Here is a 19,493-nt window from a genome sequence, read left to right on the forward strand (position 1 = left end):
ATATTAAGGAAATGGCATGAGCGAATGCGAGGCTTGTGCTCTCACTGATTGACATTTCAGTTTTGATGGAAGCTTCCATGCCTTTCTTTCAGCATTCAAGCACTCAGTGCTACAGAAACTACAGTCGCTCTGCTGTAGAAGCTGTTTACTTGCCCTTAATGATTACAAGTGTCATTTGGTAGCTTAAATCAACATGAGTTTTAACTCAGCCCTAAAGTCTATATATTACAGACTGTAATGTTTTCAAGAGGCAATATTCTTGCAATCCAAGAATATCTATTGAATTTTAACTATACCATGATATGTATTTAGATGTACAGGACAGAGCCAACATAGTGAATTCAGGAGCAGCTGTAGATGTTTTCAGTTGACTGAAACACTCTATTAATGCCTGAATTAGTCATCTGAGGAACTGAAGCTTGAGGGAGGGAAAACAGTGGGAAATAGGGAAGGGTAGATGGATTATCAGCTCTGAGTGGATTATCATCTACTGTGGTGTGCATTCCACTGTCCTCTCCTCCCTACCAGCCCTGAGTACTGCTCCATCGCTTCCCAGAAACAAGCCCATCCAATTTGCACTGCTTAAGGAAAAATCTACAGTTGGTAATGAGGTACAGGAAATATTGGTGTCACCATGTTAAAAAAATTAATCTAAACGTTATTAAACCAGGCATCTTGGGGGGGAAACAGACTGGAATCCGTATTCTTATTTTGAATGACCATCTGCATGAAGGTCAAAGGCCTTGAGAGAATAACACTGAGGACAACTAATCTGGATCCAAATAAAGGGCAGCCGGTGCTTCCGTTGACTGCTGCTTTTGTTGTTATGACAACCGGACATACAAAAGTCTACGAGCAAAATCTGAAAATATAAATGTGATATTAGGTCTGCAGTCTCTGGACAGAGGTCTACTATCTCTGTGTGTCCTTATAAGGAACCGCATGTCCTCCACAGCTGGACATGTTGGACAGAGGCAGGAAGCGACATGCACACACAGACACACCATTATGCGCACACACACACACACACACACACTCACACACACATGCATAGGCCTCTTGATGTGTTTTCCTTTAACGCCTGATGAACCACGTCATTGCCATTTTCTCGCCTTGCGGTCTGCAGCTGTCTGCACAACTTGATTAAAACATTTCTTTTAGTAATCCCTGTGTAATGAAGCCCTCTCCTGAGAAGGATCTCTGTGTGTGTGTATGTGAGGTTGTGCGCATATGTGTGTGTTTTGGGTCAGGGGTGCTCCAGATGGGAGGAAGGGGAGGACCGTGTGTGTGAGAGAGAGAGAGTGGAGTGTTTCTTTCTATGAAGAGTTTGGGCTGTTCAGGGCCGATGATTGAGAAATGCACACATGGAACACCTTTGACCCTGGGGAACCACAAAACTCTGAGCTGTGGCCACAAATACAGTCCCTGCCTCCTCCTTACTCATACCCAGATCCAGCACAGAGCCTTTAAAGAGTCTGGTTAGATTAGAGAATGGATGTCATTACAGATTGTGGTTGAGCGATAAAATACACTTTTAATCACTTAATTGCACCATCACAATCACAGGGAAAGAGCAACACAAGACTGGTTTTACATAAAGAAAAGTACAGTGAGCAGTAGGATACAAGTCAAGATAATACAATACCCGAAGGTTAAAAAAAGAAAAAAAAGAATGTATTATGAATCTGATGGTGCAATGTGAGCCTAATTAGAATATATTGTATAAATAAAAGAGGGCCAGTAATTGGGATACAGAACAAGAAGTGTACATTCTTCATTTGTTCAAAATCTGGAAAGAAGAAGATTTAACTTAAACCAAATTTGGAAGATCCTCTTTATTGATCACTTTTCTTTTTTACCTGCTCAAGTGGTGCTTTCAGAATTCACCCAGATTCAAGAGACACAACAGAAAACAGCATTTGCTTTCATAATCAGCAGATCAGCTGCAGGTCCAGTTGTGTTTCCCATCAAGACAATGATAATGACATAGATCATGTACAGTCAATGACGCAAATGACCTTAAAGAACATGATTTTTTTTTTTTGCTTGACTCGATACATGCCGGCTTTTCTGTGGTAGTATTTTTATTAAATTTTCATTCCACCCAATTGAACTCATCCAGGTGGTAAAATTACAAGTTTTCCCATCCCCCAAGGTGGCCACTTAGGTGTTAGTGTGCAGTGTGAAGTACTTCTGTGATTTATAATGTTCATTTGGAAGCTTTGCAAGACACTGTAGTGAGTCTTTTGTAGATAAAAGAGGGGACTTGAGAGCAGCCCATAACTCACTCTGGTTATTTTCAAGTGGGGTCAGTGATCTTGGCTTGGAGAGATGGGAAATTCTGCAATACTTCAAATCAATCTGCACCACAAAGAACAAAAAAAAGGTACAAGCTGTCAGTCTTCCCTTCCCTCCATTTTCAGCCTGATTCCCTCCAAAGAAGCCAGAAATTGGAAAACAATAGCAACAGAGGTTTTGTTAACTGTTTGAGTTGGGGAATGTTTGTGCTGGTTAATTAAGGTAGGGTGTGACAGTGAATGATTTGTAGAAACTTCAGATAACCTATCATTTGTCCCAAGACGGTGGCTATCTGTTGTACCTATCAGACAAATATGCCAGCCCATAATGGATTATATTGGCGTTGCTGTGGACTCAGATAAGTTTAAGTCAAGAGAAAGTATCACATTGTGAGGCTCATCAAAAGTGATTGACTGTCTTGTTGACTTTCTGTTGCCTTGGATCTAGTCTGCATTATCTTTTTGAGTACTTCCACCAACTTTTAACTTTTAACAGTTTATTGGAGATCATGTTCCAGTTCATGTGGAATTTCCCATTTAGCTTCCATTACAGACATAATCCACCTGTGTCAGGGAATGTGTGTGTGTGTTTTTGTGCGCCTCCCTCATTCTCTGCTGCCCATTGACGGACCAGACACCTTGCTCCACATCTCCTGCCGAACTCCCAGCCCCCACAGCTGTCACTGTATTTTGGAAAGAGTGAGGGAACTGATTTTTGGTACTGTACAGGATATGAGTAATAACAAAAATGAACATTCTGGAAACTGTGCGCAGGCACCAAGCTTGTATTCTGGGACACTGTATAAACCATTAGGACCAGCTGCTCTTGGCGATATTCCTTCAATCATGGCGAGATGCTGATCTTAAAAAAAGAATTTGCTGACCACATTTGGCCGTGCACCTCAGGCTTTATAGTTTGCTTTACGCTTGCTTTTTCAGTAGTGTCCTCTGTCAGAACATCTGCACTAATGCCAACGTATCCAGATTTCAACACATTACTGGACATCTACGCAACATACACTCACCTAATTGTATATACACACAGACACATACCCCAACAGCCGTCTTTAATTAGGCTACATTTATTTTTGTCTGTAAAAGTACAAAGCAACAACCTACTGGTTCTGCCATTCCTAAGTTTGTACTGGAGCTTTTCCAAATGGTTTTTTTAATGAGACTCCCCATGTTAGGTATTATTTTACCTGGAGAATAACATATGACCTGCAAGTTTGCGGTCTCTATCCTTCTCTTGACTATGCTTGCTGTTTTTCCCTCATTCTGTTTGTGTTTTCTGTATGGTTAGATTCTATTTTTCTTGTTCTCCTTTTCTCTCTTCTCCCTTTTGGCAGAACATGCATCCTGTCACTATTACAGATGCTTAGCTTAGTTTACATGCGTACACTCAATAACAGTCTTGTCAGACTTTAGTACTAGCTAGTTTTATAATTGTACCAGTTACAGACTGTTAGAGCAGCAGGCCTTTTATCAGCTGTGGTCTCATTACTGCTGCTGATCGTGCTCTGGCTGACCAACCTGCTGTTATTGGTTTGTATATATGTGTGTGTACAGGTTTGTATACACATGTGTTTGTGTGACAGCATGTGTGTTGGCATGTAAACTTATGTGCATATTGGCATTCATTGATTTATTTGTGCATGTACAGGTATGTGCATTTGTGTGGTTGTGTGTCTTGAGTTCTTTTTTATTCATCTGCTTGTGTGTGGCCTCTGTAAAGCAGCAATCACAGCCAGTTAGCTAGAACCCCAGCTGTATTTGTCTAAATATAGTTGTGACCACAGTCAGACCAGACCAGGAAGCTGATTAGCCTGAGAACCAATGGTCCGAATGAATCTCAGCTATTATGATGTGAAAAAGGTTTGGTACAGACAAGGGGTTACCCAGAGGCTGTTTATATGGAACCTTAAGCATAGGTAGTGATATCTTTTGCTAGTAATGGCATAATGTCACTAGATGGCTCTGAGCCATACTTGAAGCTAACAAAAACTAATTTGTGAAGGTCCTCTGTAAAGTCAAGTCACTGTTACATTTCACTCATTCATTTTAATGACTAAAAATAATTTGCTGTCCCTGCTTTATGTCCGCATTTGAGCATGTACACAGAGGAAACAGTCTAGGCAAAGAGCACCACAGCTGGAATGGCACTCATGACTCTGACTCACGCCCCCTGCACAACACCATGCCCTGTTTTTGCCTGATTTTGACAGGGACACTGGACAGAAAGACTTTGTGCCAGCCAGTCAGCCAGTCAGTCACCTAGCCAAGCAGTCAGCAAGTCCGCCAACTGGCCTGTCCTAGCCCCGGTCTAGTTCTTCGTCACTCAGTCACGGCACCAACAGGGGACAGGTCGGGAAATGAGGCCTAATGTTGTTGAAATACACCAGAGGAAAGCATATTTCATTGGCTGAAATTGAAACACCTAATTTTTCATAGCTCCTGACTAATTTTGATTTCCTCTTAACATATTCCTGGTGGCCTCTTGTGTTTTAATAAAAAAGTTATTGACTTAAAGGACTACTGTGAGGTCAGAGACGGCCTATTCAATGAGGTACTGAAGTTCAAGCCAAGGACCTGATTTCTTAAATTATGAGTCAGGATCCAAAATGGGTTGTGGGCCCACTTCTGGTGGGTCTCCACATTATAAGAGTAGAAGTATGCTTTAATGAGTTTTGCTCCCCAGGCTACAGACTCCGTTTCTAATATAGATTATGCAGTATAGCAGTAAATTGCATTTTGTGAGTTACCCCACACGCTTCATGCTCTAAGATATGTTTTAAAGTAGTCATTTGTTACTGTTGTTGATGTTGCAGGTATTAGTACTGCTATTTTTACCTCTTGGACACTTTTGTTTCCTTCAAGGCCTGTGGTAACAGCAAAAGAGCTGCCTGCCAGAAAGCTGTTTACCATGTTGCAGCAAGAAACACTGACTGTGCCAGCTACTTAATGAAATCCGATGAGTGTCTGGCTGTCCTCACATCCAGCATTCCCAAAACACCCTAATGAGAGTTTCTGCTTCTCATTTAGCTCCAAGATCCAAGTTGCTGTTCGCATAGAATTGGGCATAATATAATAAAAACAGGTGCATAATTAAAGTTTTAGACGACCACATGCACATGACAGCTCCCCTGAAACGCTATAAACACTCGAATAAGCCAACGAACTTTCATCCCTTGCCAGTCCTCCCATTGAAGTGGCTTTGCAGGCACATTTGCTCTGCATGTGGGGACATTGTTGTTGCTGGGTCCCCTTCACTTTCTTTTGTTCTGCAGCAATATCTAGCTACGTGTACACACATACACAGCCGTGAAAGAATTTGAACACGCAAAAGCACACATGAAAATGGGTTTGATTGATGTCTTGCCGTATAGCTTGCAACAGTAGTGATTTCTAATAGCAGAGGAGCATGACATTGCATGGTTCACCGTGGTGCCAAATGCACCATATGTTGCCAGATAATTCAAAATGTATATGCGTGCTGTCAAGGTAAACTCATTGACCTTGTCAGGTTTGGAGTTTTTCTCTCTTACTGCCTTTGTTTTTCCTGTGCTCTTTACATCTCTCTTTATCAAACTCTCTCTCGCTTTCTGTCTCATAGTAGTCCCCCCCCCCGAGACAGCAGGCGGTTAAGAACTCTGGGCCTGCCTGTGTGCAGCTAACAGCTCATGTCACCCTGCCGAACCACCCAGGAGCAGAATAAAGGGAAAGATAAAGAGACACAGAGAGAGAGAAGGAGAGGGAGGGAAGCAGAGGAGTTAAACGATTGCAGAGCTGCTGAGTGGGGGGAGAGACCCCGTGACATATCCCACACTCTGAACTGGGACCAGACCAAAATGGATGTGTGATTAAATGAACTGTGATGCTCGTTCCTGACACGCCGCAGCCATCCCTGGAATTAGTCACGGTTCTATTTTCACCGAAAGCGCCGCTCAGAGGGCAGCTCTGCTTCCATTACAATATGTAGTCAAGCGAGCATGTGTGCACGCACAAAGTAGATGTGTATCTAGGCAGGGGCACTGCCAGTCCTCAAAAACCCAATTGAAGAACATCTCAGAACAGAAGAGAGGAAAACAGGAGTGGATCCAAACGGGCTTGTTTTGCAGTGTTTAGTTCGGGCTCCCTGGGTGTTTTTCCAGTGAACGGAGGTTCCTGGGGACTCGGAGGGAGGGACAAGGGGGGGGGAGATGTGGAGGACAGAGATCAGTAGTTGTGATAATGATGAGGGCTCCATCACTTTCAGCAGTGTGTATACTGCCATACCTTGTTTGGTGTGTGTGTATGTGTGTTGGGGAATCCCTCCTCCTGCTGTTGCTGATGTCATAGATGTGATCTTAAGAACTGAGGAGCTGTGACTTCACAGCCTGGATAGAAAAAGAGCTCAGAGACCTGAGTCAGGGATTCGAAGGGCAGTGTGTTTGTGTGTGTGTCAAGATGTTTGTGTGGGTGGTATCGGAGATGTGCATTTGAATGTGTTAGGAATGATTACAGAGTGAACAGGGGAGACAGTGAGGCAAATACTACAAAGGAAGAACTGAAGAACAAATGAAAAAAGTGAGAGTGTATGTGTGTGTGTGTGTGTGTGTGTCAGATGATAAATGAGAGCATGGTCCACTGAGGTTCTGATGGACAGGGGCCTGGAGGACTCTGTCCGACTGTGCTGTTACCTCATCCCCCTGAACGCTCAACTCATCAGCTTGTCATACACACACAGTCACACTCACACAAACACTCTCCCTCCACACTCTTGGAGACAGATGAAATGTTAAATGCGTAAAGATTCTTTTCAGGGTCAGGTTTCTGGGCTGTACATCTCTTCACATAAATCATCATCACAGTTTTGACGGAGGGGAGAGAAGGGTCGGCGGCAAAGAGGCAAACTACACCTACCTGCCAAGTAACTAAGGAAAGCTTGGCTTGTGCTTGGTACTTCTTCAATTTGCTGTTGGAATGTAGTTCTACCTATTTGGCCACTCGTGCTATCAATGAGCTGTTTTATATTGCGATGTGATATTGATGGATTCGTGGAAGTCGTGAACCATTTGTTTCCACCGGTGTCTGTTTCATTAAGTGTATGTTGGCACTTACATGCGACTCTTCCCTTCTTTCATTTATTATTGTCACTATGTCCTGACTCTCTCTTTTTCTCCCCGTATACTATCATTTATCTAACCCTGTCTTTCTTTGTTCCATGTCCCTCTCTTGCAGGAGCAAAAGGTCTTCGGCCCCCACCACAGAGTGTATTTTTGAGCTTCCCCACTTCACTGTACAGGCCACAAGGGCCCAGACGCTTTTACTCCAAGCGATCTGCCAGAGCTGGACCCACAGCGTAGCCAGTGGAGCCCCATTGACACTCAGCGAAAGCCTGCTCAATGAGGTGTACAAAGCTCCAGGTAAACAACTTTCTACAGTAGACCTTATGAAGTTAACTAAGCTTGCCTGTTCTTTCACAGCAAATTCCTCGTACAGGATAATCCAGTTTCATGATTTTTGTCTGATACCTGACTAAGGTAATAGTGTAAGTCTGATCTCTGACCAGCTACAGCAGAGCAATCATGGTGTACAGGCTGTCTTAGAATGTACCCGAACAATAGTGAGACAGAGGAGTGACCGACCTTGTTCACTTTCCCTGTATCTTTGCATTATTCAGAATCAGAATCAGAATCAGAAATACTTATTTGATCCCTGGGGGGAATCTTATTAAAATTCACTTGAATGTGAATTGTCTTCTTATTTTTCCTTTGTGTGTCTAAGTGAAATGACCCCTGACCCCGTGCTGTTTGTTTGTTTGTTTGTTTGTTTGTTTGTTTGTTTGTTTGTTTGTATGATTTCCAGACAACAGACAAGTGATTAGGCGTGTGAAGAGAAAGCGAGCAGGTTTACCATAGAGGAGCGCAAGCTCTTTTTGTTTTTACTTGTTTTCATAATGCAGTTGTTATTGTATGGTAGCAATTATAATTCTGCAATGGCAACTCAGTCACTTGGCAAAATGAAAAAAATACCCACACAGAAGATTAATATGTCCTTAGGCGGCTCACTCTGTATTTCGACCATGAAAAGTCATAGGACAAAGAGAAAGCTACATCACTTTGCCCATCTGGTCTCTTTTAGACTATTGTATAAGATGTTAATGCGTTCATCATTGTAGTTGATTTATTGAAATCTCCCTTTTCTCATAAAGTACATCTAATGTCCTTTGTTTGTTTAGTTCTTCATAAAATAAAGCTTGTTTCTCAGCACCAGTAAATTGTCAAGAGAGATATATGGAACTGGCTGAAGCTTAAAGTGATTTGACTCTTATGAAAAGTTTTACAGTTATTTCTCAGGGCTCAGCACGTCATGTGCCAGACTATCATTTGCCCAAAACAAGTCAACCTGATAGCAGCTAGTGAGCTATCGGCAAATAGGCTGCCGACCCTATACTAGGGGTGCAAGCACACATCCAAAACCTAAGGTCTCCGAATGTACATGTTCACATGAGACACTTTGGCATAAAGATCAATTTGTCTTGTGCCCAGTGTGGGGTACTGGACCTGCAGCCAAGGGCAAATTAACTCTGAAACGGTTTTACGCTTCATGTCGCCTAGGATGCCTTAATGGTCAAATAATAAATTTTGCCCCTTGTTAAAGAAAGGGAGGGGAGCCTGAATTCAATAAAACAGTAGCGTTTCTCATGACGGTAGCATCTGGACAGTCCTCTGGAGGGCCAGGGATTTTCCAACTCATTAGGATCATGTTGTTTGGTATGCCGTCAACATTCTCCCTCGGCCAAGCCAGCCAAGCTACCTTTTTCACCGTTGTGTAGCCGCCAAAATTTATGAAACTGGTCTCCCGTGGAGTGAAGTCAAATATTCCTCTCCCCTCACTCTGCCTTTCTCTTGGAACAGGGCTTGAATAGCAACATGGAGAAACATTTGCACATCTGGTCCGTGTGCTGGCAGGTTAGAAAATGAGCAGTGGGGAAAAGAGTTTGGGTTTTAGAAGGCAAGAGAGTGAAGGGGAATAGGTGATGTGTTGTGTAAGTATATGTTTTGTGGGGAAAAAACTCAGCAATAATTCCTATGATATAACCAAAGATGTCTCTTACTGTATCTGCTTTTGAAATTGTGGTGACACTCATGGGCCTTAAGGAAGATGTTAGCTGTCCCAATCCCTCTCAATCTTTAGTGTGACAGCTTAAGTGCGGAGGAGAAATGGAAAATGAGGAGACACGAGAAGAGGAGTGAACTGTTGTGGACTATGTTTGCTGTAGTGCATCTTCCTGCATACCCATTGCAACCTTGCTGAATCGTTTCGGTTCTGTTGGCGCTTGTGGGGTTGTGTCTGCACTGTAACGTCATGATCGGACCTTGCTGGCTCGGCTGTGTTGGCTACATGCCTTCCCTCTCTGCTCCTCTCTGCTCTGCTTTCCTTTGTGTTGTTTCCTTAACTATGGCAAACCCAGTGTGTTTTCTACAAAAAGCAATGCTCTTTATTTTACTTTCTTTAAACATATCTAATATGGAGTCTGTAATGCTGAACTGTTGACATGGTGCCACTTATTTGCTCCTCTGTGCAGTAAAAGTGTTTGCAAGCTTGCTGCTTTTTTCCACTAGTGTGACTTGCCGGCTGACTGGTTGCAACTGTTTGCGGTAAAAGTAGGGGTCTGTTATAACGCTCACAAGACTCAGGTCCTGTATCCAGATTCAAGTCTTGTGTTTATTCGTTCATTCTTGTGTCACCAACCAGCAGCCATCAGGCCACTGCAAGGACAGATCACACACACACACACACACACACACACACACATGCTGGGGCCAAACGCTGAACATGGCAAACCAAAACTGTTCACTTTGAACATGTGCTTTTTTTCATTCCTTTGGGAATGTCTCCTCCCTTCTCTCCTTTTGATGTTACAAGGTTTTTCAATAGTGGAAGGTGTTTCATATCGAGGTCTAGCTGATAACACAGATGGTCAGTGTCCTTCGCGGGGGAGCCATTTGCGTATGTGATTTCATTCCCTGTCCAAAGAAAATTCCACAATTCAGCGAGGGGGGGAAACTCAACAAAGCTTCAGTTTTAATCTCAAGGTACTGACAGACTGTAAAATGTTTTTCAAAATAAGTGGTGGACTCATATTAAAGCAACAGTCAGAGACTTAAAATCATTGCAGCTGACTGGAACACAGCCGCTAGGACTTGTAAGACTTTGAGTTACTGTGCTGCTCACTGGCAGTTACAGCCGTAACCCAGCGAAGAGCATACGCAGTGTAGCCTGCGTTTGGTCTGCAAGCCCAGAGTCGATTGAGTGAAATCAGAAAACAAACCGTAAAATCTTATTTTCCTCGAGAATCAGACGTTGTCATTCACTGCGTTGTTGCATGACGGCTTGGTTTGTCACACAACTGTCTGTGCGACTGTGTTGATTTCCAGCGCTGCTTGGCTCAGCCATGAGCAGAGTTTTCTGTGGTGACACTTTATTCCAGCATTCTCCTTTTGCATTCCAGCGAAGCTCACACTAGTGTTATATTTTATTGGTGAGCTCTGCAGCAAACAGTATGTCATGCTTTATGCGTCTGGTGAAAATGGAGCGGTCCATAGGGAGGTGTGTGTGTGTATGTGTGTGTGTGTGTGTGTGTGTGTGTGTGCGCGCGTGCGTGCGTGTGCATGTGTGTGTGTTTGTGCACACATTAGTGCATGCATTCTTACAGTATGTGCCCCCTAACCCTCAGCCTCGTCAGCTGCCCAGTGAGGGTCACACTGTGTTTTTCGGCTCTGCCTTGTTGCATTCCCATTTTTGCCTCAATAAAACACTTTCTTTCTTGCTTGTTTGCTGTCTTTTCTCTTAATTGCTTTGTTGTTGTTTTTTACTGTTGTCCTTTCTTTCCATTGATTCTATACAGTTCTAATTCTGCCAAATGTATTTTCTCCCCCTTTCTTCTTTTCCTCTCATCTGTCACTCTTCTCTTTTTCTCTTGTTGCTGAATACACTGTCTTTCACCCTTCTCATTTTTCTTCCTCTAATCCTGTATTATTTTTCATTTTCTCTTCTTCCCCAGTGATTGTCCGTGGCCAGCCCGTCTTACCCGTCTTACTCTTTGTTTATACTTCCAGGATGCTTTCGTGGTTTGCAGTAGCAGTCATAGTAGTAGCAGAAGCGGTAATAGTAGTAGAGAGGAGCCAGTAATTCCTGCCCGCCACTGCTAACCTCAGAATCAGCGACACACTGACCACACTGACCTCCCACACACTACTTGAGTCTGCATGCATTTGTGTGTGTGAGTGCACAGTATGTTGTGCAGTATGGTGAGTGTGTGTCTAATTTTGGGACAGGGAAAGTGTAATCTGCACCAATGTATTTTCTCATTCTCTTACTCAGTCAGTGCATTGTCTCAAGAAATATGTGAATAGCCAATGGCTAATAAAGGTTCACATTTGCATTACCCATGTTTGGTTTCTGTTACACATTATCCCCAAAGCTTGTAGAAAACATGCCAAACTATGCATATGTGTGCCTTTGGTGATGACATTTGAAAATGAAAGCAGCTGTTTATCAAACAGTATGTACAAAACAATAAAAGAGAAATGCAGAGGGTTACATAGAATTGACACCCGTGTCAATAAATGGCTGAATGAATGGCTTGTCTACAGTCCTAGCTCTTACTCTTCGTGTTATATTTTCATTGTTACTTACCACCTGTACTTAAATCTCACTCAGTGTTTAAAGAGTCAATTTTAAAAAGTTGTCATAGATGGTTGGATTTTCGACCAAATCCTACAATCTTAGTCTTTACATTGACATGAGCATTCAGAATCTGTATGTTTTCGTATTGTACTGTTGATGATAGCTTTATTGGATTTTGATTTATGCACCCAATGTCCCCAATGGACCTGAGTCTTTCAATTTGAACTGATGTATTTATAGCTTAGTACACAGCGATGAGTCACAGAGAGCTCTTAAACCTACAGATGGTACAACTCTGACTGGGGGAATATGACCCAATGATCTCTTGTCCATGTATTGTAAATATTGTCCATATTATTACTATGTGATTGTGAGAATAAGATGTTTAATACCTGCATATGTGTGTTTATGTGTTTGCATGTACACGTGCCTGCTTGCATGCATGCCTCTGTGTGTGCTTTTTCTGTTTCCACTCTTTGTCTTGTTTATTAAACTAGGTTAAATTAGAGGTTTTTGTTGCGTCCTTGCATCCATGACATGGCAGTAAACCCTCCAGACGACACACAGAAAGGCCGGGATGCTCCAGATTTAGAGTAAGTTTAGACAGCTCATTATAAAAGATTGATGATTGTGCCCGTCCATTCCTTTTAAACACAGCCAGTGGTAGAAATGCTTCAAAGCCTGTTTATCCCTGCTTGTGCGATTTGCCTGAAAGTGAATTGTAGCTGAGCAATATTTGATTTATTGATTTTAGGTCAATGACATCCACCACAATCACTACACAATGATCTAAAATGGTCTTGAGGACAATCAGTTTTGGTTTCTTTGCCATATCAGAGTGACAGCTACAGTAAGCATGAGCGAATCAATAAATTTTCCTTAATTTTAGCCAGGCTGAGCTGTTGACTGGCCTCAGTTTTTTCATATTAAAAGACTTTTCCTGAACATTGTCCCTCCTAAAAGAACCATTCTGGGACCAGTGTAGGATCCCCAAACAAGTTGGCAAAAGGAAGTGGAGCAGAAACTAAGGCCAGTGCTATTAACTTTCTACAATATAAACTCTTTTGCCCTGCAGAGCAGGAAGGCTTGAGCTTAATTTTGGTCCCTGCACTTGCTTCCCTTTTTTAGTGCCTCGAGAAATGCTGAATTTTGAAAGGCAAAACATCAAGGTCATTTAAATCAGCATAAAATTGGCATTTCCACCAGTGATGGATTCGGCTTTAATGCAGCTACCACAGCTGGCTTTCTGGCCACAGAGCTCTGTGGTGGTCCGGACGAGGACAAGAGGAGGGGGGGGGTCTGGTAGAAGTTGGTTGGTGGTGGTCACCAGACGTGCTCTAGATGATTGCTGGGTGATATACGAGCTGTGACATAACTTTAGCATGACAGATATAGGGAGAAAAGAACAGAGGAAGAGGAAGAGAGAGAGTGAACGATATAATGAGCAGAATGAAAAATGAAAGAGAGAAGGAAAATAAAGGTTGAGGGGAAAAGTGACAGAAAAAAGGAAATAAAGAGATTGAGAGTGTGGGGTGGACCTCAGTGCCCAGAAACACAACTGGCCATTGGTTCTCTTTATTAAACCCAGCTTTTGCACCTAATTGAGTGTCAGGTTAGACACACACTCTCTCTCACACACACACACACACACACACACACACACACACACACACAGACACACACACACACACGCACAAAGAGATGTGGACATGCACAGATGCATGCCCACCTCCATCTTTAGCAAATCCTATATGTACTCCTGAACTCACAGCATACGATCCCATTTAAGGCAAATGATGGCAAGAATGTTTGGATACAGCGAGCCTATGCTCTCACTGCATAGCGACTAGAAGCATGTTGATAATAATAGCCCAGGACTTGTGCTCTCACTCATAACAGTATCATTATTAAAACAAGTCTTTTGTTTTTACAAGTTCTCCCTACACATACAACGGGGGATGGGGTGGTTGGGAGAAAAATAGAGAAAAAACGGTGGAAAAAAAGACTCAAGACTATTCAAGGTTGTGTCAGGGAGACTTATTTATACTTTTCTTCACACTGATGTTTCCCATTGCTTGGAAACAAATGCAATCTCTTAGAAGACCATGTCAACAACAGTTTTTACGCATTTTTGCACTGCATGAAAAAGGCTTCTCATGTCATGGCCAACAGTTCACATCCCTGTGATCTAGCTGCCTTCAGGAGCATGGGTCTGACGCAAATCCCCCTGTGACGCTGCAGCATAATAAGTGTTGGTAATAGCTCTGTGTTATTGGAGGGGAAAAAGTGTCGATTTTCATATCACTCTGTCGCCTCCGTAAACTAATCCCTGGTATGCTGTGCGTTTAATGTTGTCTGGTCCCAGAACTTACCCGTCTATCTTTTCACCCTCTGTGGTGTTTCTCTCTCATTTGTCCATGGTGCAGCTGTTGGTAGCACAGTCCTGGCTATGAGACTGAACAGGGGAGGTTGCTCTCCGCTCAGTTTTCCACTGTTTTCCTGTGCAGATTTTGGCTGACATGGCCTTCTTACTCACAACCTTAATGTCTCCAATCTATTAATCAAGACAAGCCAGAGGAACATGCAGCTTTGCCCTGTCATATAATGGGGCCCATACACTTAGCTCATGGAGATTATTTTGATAGTCCTTTTTCATTGTTCCACAATGAAAGTGAAAGAAGGAAGGACATAAGCCTTTTTTCATGGTCTGTGGTTGTCACAAATGTCAGTAAAGAGATGGGAAGCTTAATGAAAACCCTGAGATGTCTGTTTCAGCGTGGCCTGGCCCCTCAATCAAGTATCCATATTTCTTTGAAGAGGTAACTTATTGGTTTGAGAGAAATTTCTGCCTGTCTACTTGTCTGCTTCACGGATTGACATCAGGGCAGGAAGAAAGCAGGAGGGAAAGGAAAGAAAGAGGGCTTTTTCATCCATACGCAACCTTATTTCTGACATTAAAAACACGTTGTGTCAGCATCAGAGAACCGATAAATAAATCTTGGATGGAACTTGAGACGGCTCTTGTCAATGAAAACTTCAATGAGCTACAGACGGCCCTCGCTCCACTCCTGGCAGATTGTGATGATGTTTTAAGTCAATCCAGACTCAGGCCTTCCTCTTTTCTTTTGTCTTCCTGAAGCTCTCTGCTCTTTCTCTGTCGCTTACTTCACTCCAGAGCTAATGAGAGAAGCCAGTGGAGTCGATGCAAAACAGAAGTTTGTTGTGTTGTCCCACAACTGCACATCAGATTACATGGATATTTATATGTTTAATGGGATGATAGGAACATAAAGTGCCTGAGGTCTGCTCCCCCATCAAACAACATCTTAAGCTGAGTCAAGACTTTCACCAAACAACGGTTTGCACATGCACACACAGATAAAAAAATTTAAAACATCATATACACACACACACACACACACACACACACACACACACACGTCTCCCCCTCGTGGTTGGTACTTCAGACTCTCATCAGGGGACATCAGGCTTGTCATTTCTCACCATGATTCTCCGTTCATCATTCCACTTTTCCTCACACGTCCACTGGCTTCTGGCGAAAGACGATATTTAAAAGAAATCAGAAGTCAACTGAGAGTGTGCCAAGGATTTTCCTTTCCCCTGTTTGTTTGAATAGTAGCCCACTTTTCTGTCATGGGAAATAAGATGTGATTCCAGGCATGTTGGATGACATGGATGATCCCAGAACAGAATCTGGAAGCCCCAGTTTCACGTCCAACTTCTTATTTTTGCTCTCTGATATGAATCATTGATGGTTTCTCAGAGGCATCTTTCCACTCACCACTAAATCCAATATACCATTGGCACGGCATAGCACTTAAATTGGTAGTCGATCTCAAAGATTTTTCATGCATTTTAGAAACCTGGCTGGTCGTTGGTAGTTGTGTGGGGCAGTTTCAGTTAGCTGGCCAAGCCTGGGTAGAGCAGAGTTTCTGTGGATTTAAGCTTTCGTCAGTTAGAGCTGGAACACTCGACTCCGACTCTCCCCCATGGAGGTTAAACTGAAATATGATATGAAAACCCCCTGCGGCCGAGGTTTATGAAACGTTACCATGGTAAAGGCTTGTAGGCTCATACAATGTGTCATCAATAGATAATGCGTTAAACAGACTTAGGAAGACAAGTCAAGGTGTGCAGAGTACATGGTAAGGTAGAAATTGATGTGTTTTATATTATAGTGAAGGCTCTACATTTACAGATAATATTATTCACTCTAATGAATGAATAATATAGCTGTTGTGGTATGAGGAAAGCACCAGGAGCATTACTGAAAGCCATTTAAGTATAGACTCAACATGAGCCTTTACTTACACCCAAAAGTACATAATGGTGTGAAGAATAAGAATCATAAGGTATACATTACATATAGCAGGGAAAGAATAGTTAAATCGATAAGTAATTAAGTAGCTTGATAACTGTCGAACATGTTTAAAAAGTTCACATTCACACAAAGCAAAAGATCATCACTGAGACATGAAACAAAATGCACTGTAAGTAGATTGGGCTTTAAAGCACCCACAGCAGACTGCTCTGAATGTTACTAAGCCTTGAATCAATGACAGCCCCAAATAAATCTGTTTGTATTTATGTCATCTGGTAGTGTCTGAGTGCTGGCTCCCTGCTGTGAGCCAACCGTCCCATCTAAGTGTAGTGACTAGTGCCGACTGAGCACATAGCTCCACGTCACAAGGCCATAAATTTCCACTGTAACTCCCATTGAAGTGCCTCAGCAGCACCAAAACCCCAGTCACGTCTTGGCTACCACCACACACAGACACAGTCAGCCTCTGCAAAGCTGAGACATAAATATTGATCTCAGTGGATTATTGATAAACAAGAACTCTCTGCTTGGTTTCTCTTTAATTCTCTTCCATAAGGGAAGAGGAGCGGGGGGGAGGGGGGAGGGGGCTTGAGAAGAGTGAGTGTGAGTTTTAGAGTCACAGAGATCTATAGAGTCAGAAAGAGAGCAGTAATCCAGAGTTACATTTCAGTGACGGAGGGGCTGGTTTAGCGTCATTAGCTGCGGTCTGTAGTTTCGAGCATCTCTCTCATGGTGGAACCACACTGGCATTCCATCCTGGCTGCTACTTCAAAGCCAGAATGCCCCTGTTTCTTATGTTAACCAAATTTGTCAGGGCAGCATTAGGCTGGGGATATGGGAGATTGAGAGGCAGGCCCTCTCATCCAGAACTGTGTTTTAATGGCCTATCTCACCACTGACTAATCGTCTCCTTACAAGTGGCAATGCGGGAATCCTCTGTCACTGCATGTTTCTCTATCACTCTTCGCCTATCTGTCGCTCCCCTTTTCTCCTACTCCCTCTCATCTTTCTCACTTGTTTTATAACTCTTTCACTCTGTTTTGCTCTGCATCTCGATATATCTTCTTCCCCCTCCCTCTCTTTCACTGTCTTCCAAACCCCACTGCCTAGGCCCATTAGTGTTGCCCAAATTGCTTCCGCATGAAGACTCCTTAATTGTGGTAATTCGGTGGCAGAGAGAACCAAGGTTTCAATGTGCGGAGAACATGTGTCACTGCTTTAGTGGGCAGACGGAAAGGCAGGCAGCACCTGGAGGGGATGGTAATCATGGAAATTAGACCCCCAGTCTCCGCTACCACCAGCACTTACACCCCATCACTGTCTTTCTACTACGACCCTTTTAGGCAGCGAGTACCACTTGCATGCACCCCACCACTCTACCCTCTACCCAGTGTGCTGGAAGCACCTTTACTGGGATGCCTCATAGGGGGCATTTCTCTCTCTCTCTGTGTGTGTGTGTGTGTGTGTGTGTGTGTGTGTGTGTGTGTGTGTGTGTGTGTGTGTGTGTGTGTGTGTGTGTGTGTGTGTGTGTGTGTGTGTGTGTGTCTGCGCGCGCATACGTGTAGACTAGGGCTGCAACTAACAATTATTTTCATTATCAGTTAATCTGCTGATTATTTACTAGATTCCTTGGTTAATTGTTTGGTCTACAAATTGTCAGAAAATAGTGAAAGTTTCCATACCAGTTTCTAGGTCCAAGGTGATGTCTTTAAATGTCTTGTTTTGTCAGTCCAAATCCCATGTAGACAGATATTCACTTTAATGTGATATAAAACAGCCAAAAGCAAAAAAAAGTCCCTATTTTGCATTAATCATTTATGAAAACAGTTGGTGATTATTTTTCTGCCGATCAACAGATTAGTTGACTTATCGCTGCAGCTCTAATGTAGACACTTGTTTGTTTGCCTCTTACTCTGTCTGTCCAGCCAGCTGCATTGAGAGGGTTCTTTAGTTAAAGGTCTTGCCTCTGGACATGTAGGTGTAGAAGAACTGACTGTTGATGGAAGTTTCTACTTATTTGAATAAACCAAACTCTGGCAGTGTGTGTGGTTATTTAGCAATGGTAGCTACCACATGTAAAGTGCCCAGTTTCATTAATTTGAAAACATTTGCTGCTACTTGAAATAAAATGAAACTCTTCCTGTGTGCGATTTTCCTGCAAACCCGATAAGCCACGCCAAGTGTAAGGTCATCAAATTTACTGTAACTGCTTTTATGTAGTGACTGTAGGCTGATTTACTGTTTTTGTCAGTTGCTGTTAGAAAGTAGCAACATGGAAAACGTTTTCAATGAAAATGTCACAAACTCTGTTCAAGGGACTGGTAAAAAACATTGAATGCATTCTTAAGGTTTACCTTTAGGAGTCTTTAGTCTCCACTATCCTAGGAATCATCTTCTGGTAGTATAAAAAGGAGATTTTGTTAAATGTGTTTACCCACTGCCATATCTGCTCTCTTCTCAGCTTTAACTGCAGGACAAACCACTACTGGTTCACCTTGTCTGTTTCCCTGTCTCACTCTCTCTGCATGTGTCTGTATTTTTGCTGTGTGTCAGTACTGGGCTAGATGCCAGCAGACCTCCTGCTCCTACTTACTGCTTCTACTTCAGCCCCTCCTGACTTAGGAGAGACAGTTATTGTTTCTGCATCAGCACTTAATGGCTCAGCTGGCTGCTTTTGGTCTACCCAACTTGTCTACCTCTTTTTTTCCTGTCAGACCCCTAGCTGCTGTGGGCCCATTGCCAGACTTGGAGCTTTTAGTACTTTAGGTTCTCCTTCCTGCTCTGTCTGTCTTTGTCTGTCTACCTGCCCATTAGGGTTTGGCGATACTGTACATCCTCTTGTCAGCTGATCGTCATCACATATAAAACTGATCCCTAATACATTAATTTGTGCCAGGGGACTGTTTTCTGAAAAGTAATGGAACTCTTCACTCATGACTTTAATGTGATTGTGTGGAGTAGAGGTGTAAACTTAAACTTTAATAGCTGTTTTAGCACAAGTCACAGTGTGTATGCTGTACTGTACCTCATCCTCTTATCTGCTTCAAACTTCGTTTTGGTCTTATAGTATGCATCAACCAAATACCAGATATTGTTAGTTCTTAGGCCTCACCTCCAGAAGTTGAGACAGTTACAAGTTCTGTATAAGCTCTTAATGGGGTTTCTCTGGATGTTTTATA

The 19,493-nt window shown here is 42.8% G+C and overlaps 1 protein-coding gene across 7 annotated transcripts in view; it reads left to right on the forward strand.

Moving 5' to 3' along the window:
• Positions 1 to 19,493, forward strand: part of LOC127366381 (intermembrane lipid transfer protein VPS13B) — a 315,825-nt gene that overhangs the window by 63,370 nt on the left and 232,962 nt on the right. For all 7 annotated transcript variants that reach the window (XM_051405186.1, XM_051405181.1, XM_051405183.1 and 4 more), the window contains exon 17: positions 7,518 to 7,702. In XM_051405186.1, the coding sequence (XP_051261146.1) occupies positions 7,518 to 7,702 (185 nt within the window). The remainder of the gene's footprint in view (positions 1 to 7,517; positions 7,703 to 19,493) is intronic.

Source organism: Dicentrarchus labrax, unplaced genomic scaffold, assembly GCF_905237075.1.
Source record: "Dicentrarchus labrax unplaced genomic scaffold, dlabrax2021, whole genome shotgun sequence".
NCBI classification, from domain to species: Eukaryota; Metazoa; Chordata; class Actinopteri; family Moronidae; genus Dicentrarchus; species Dicentrarchus labrax.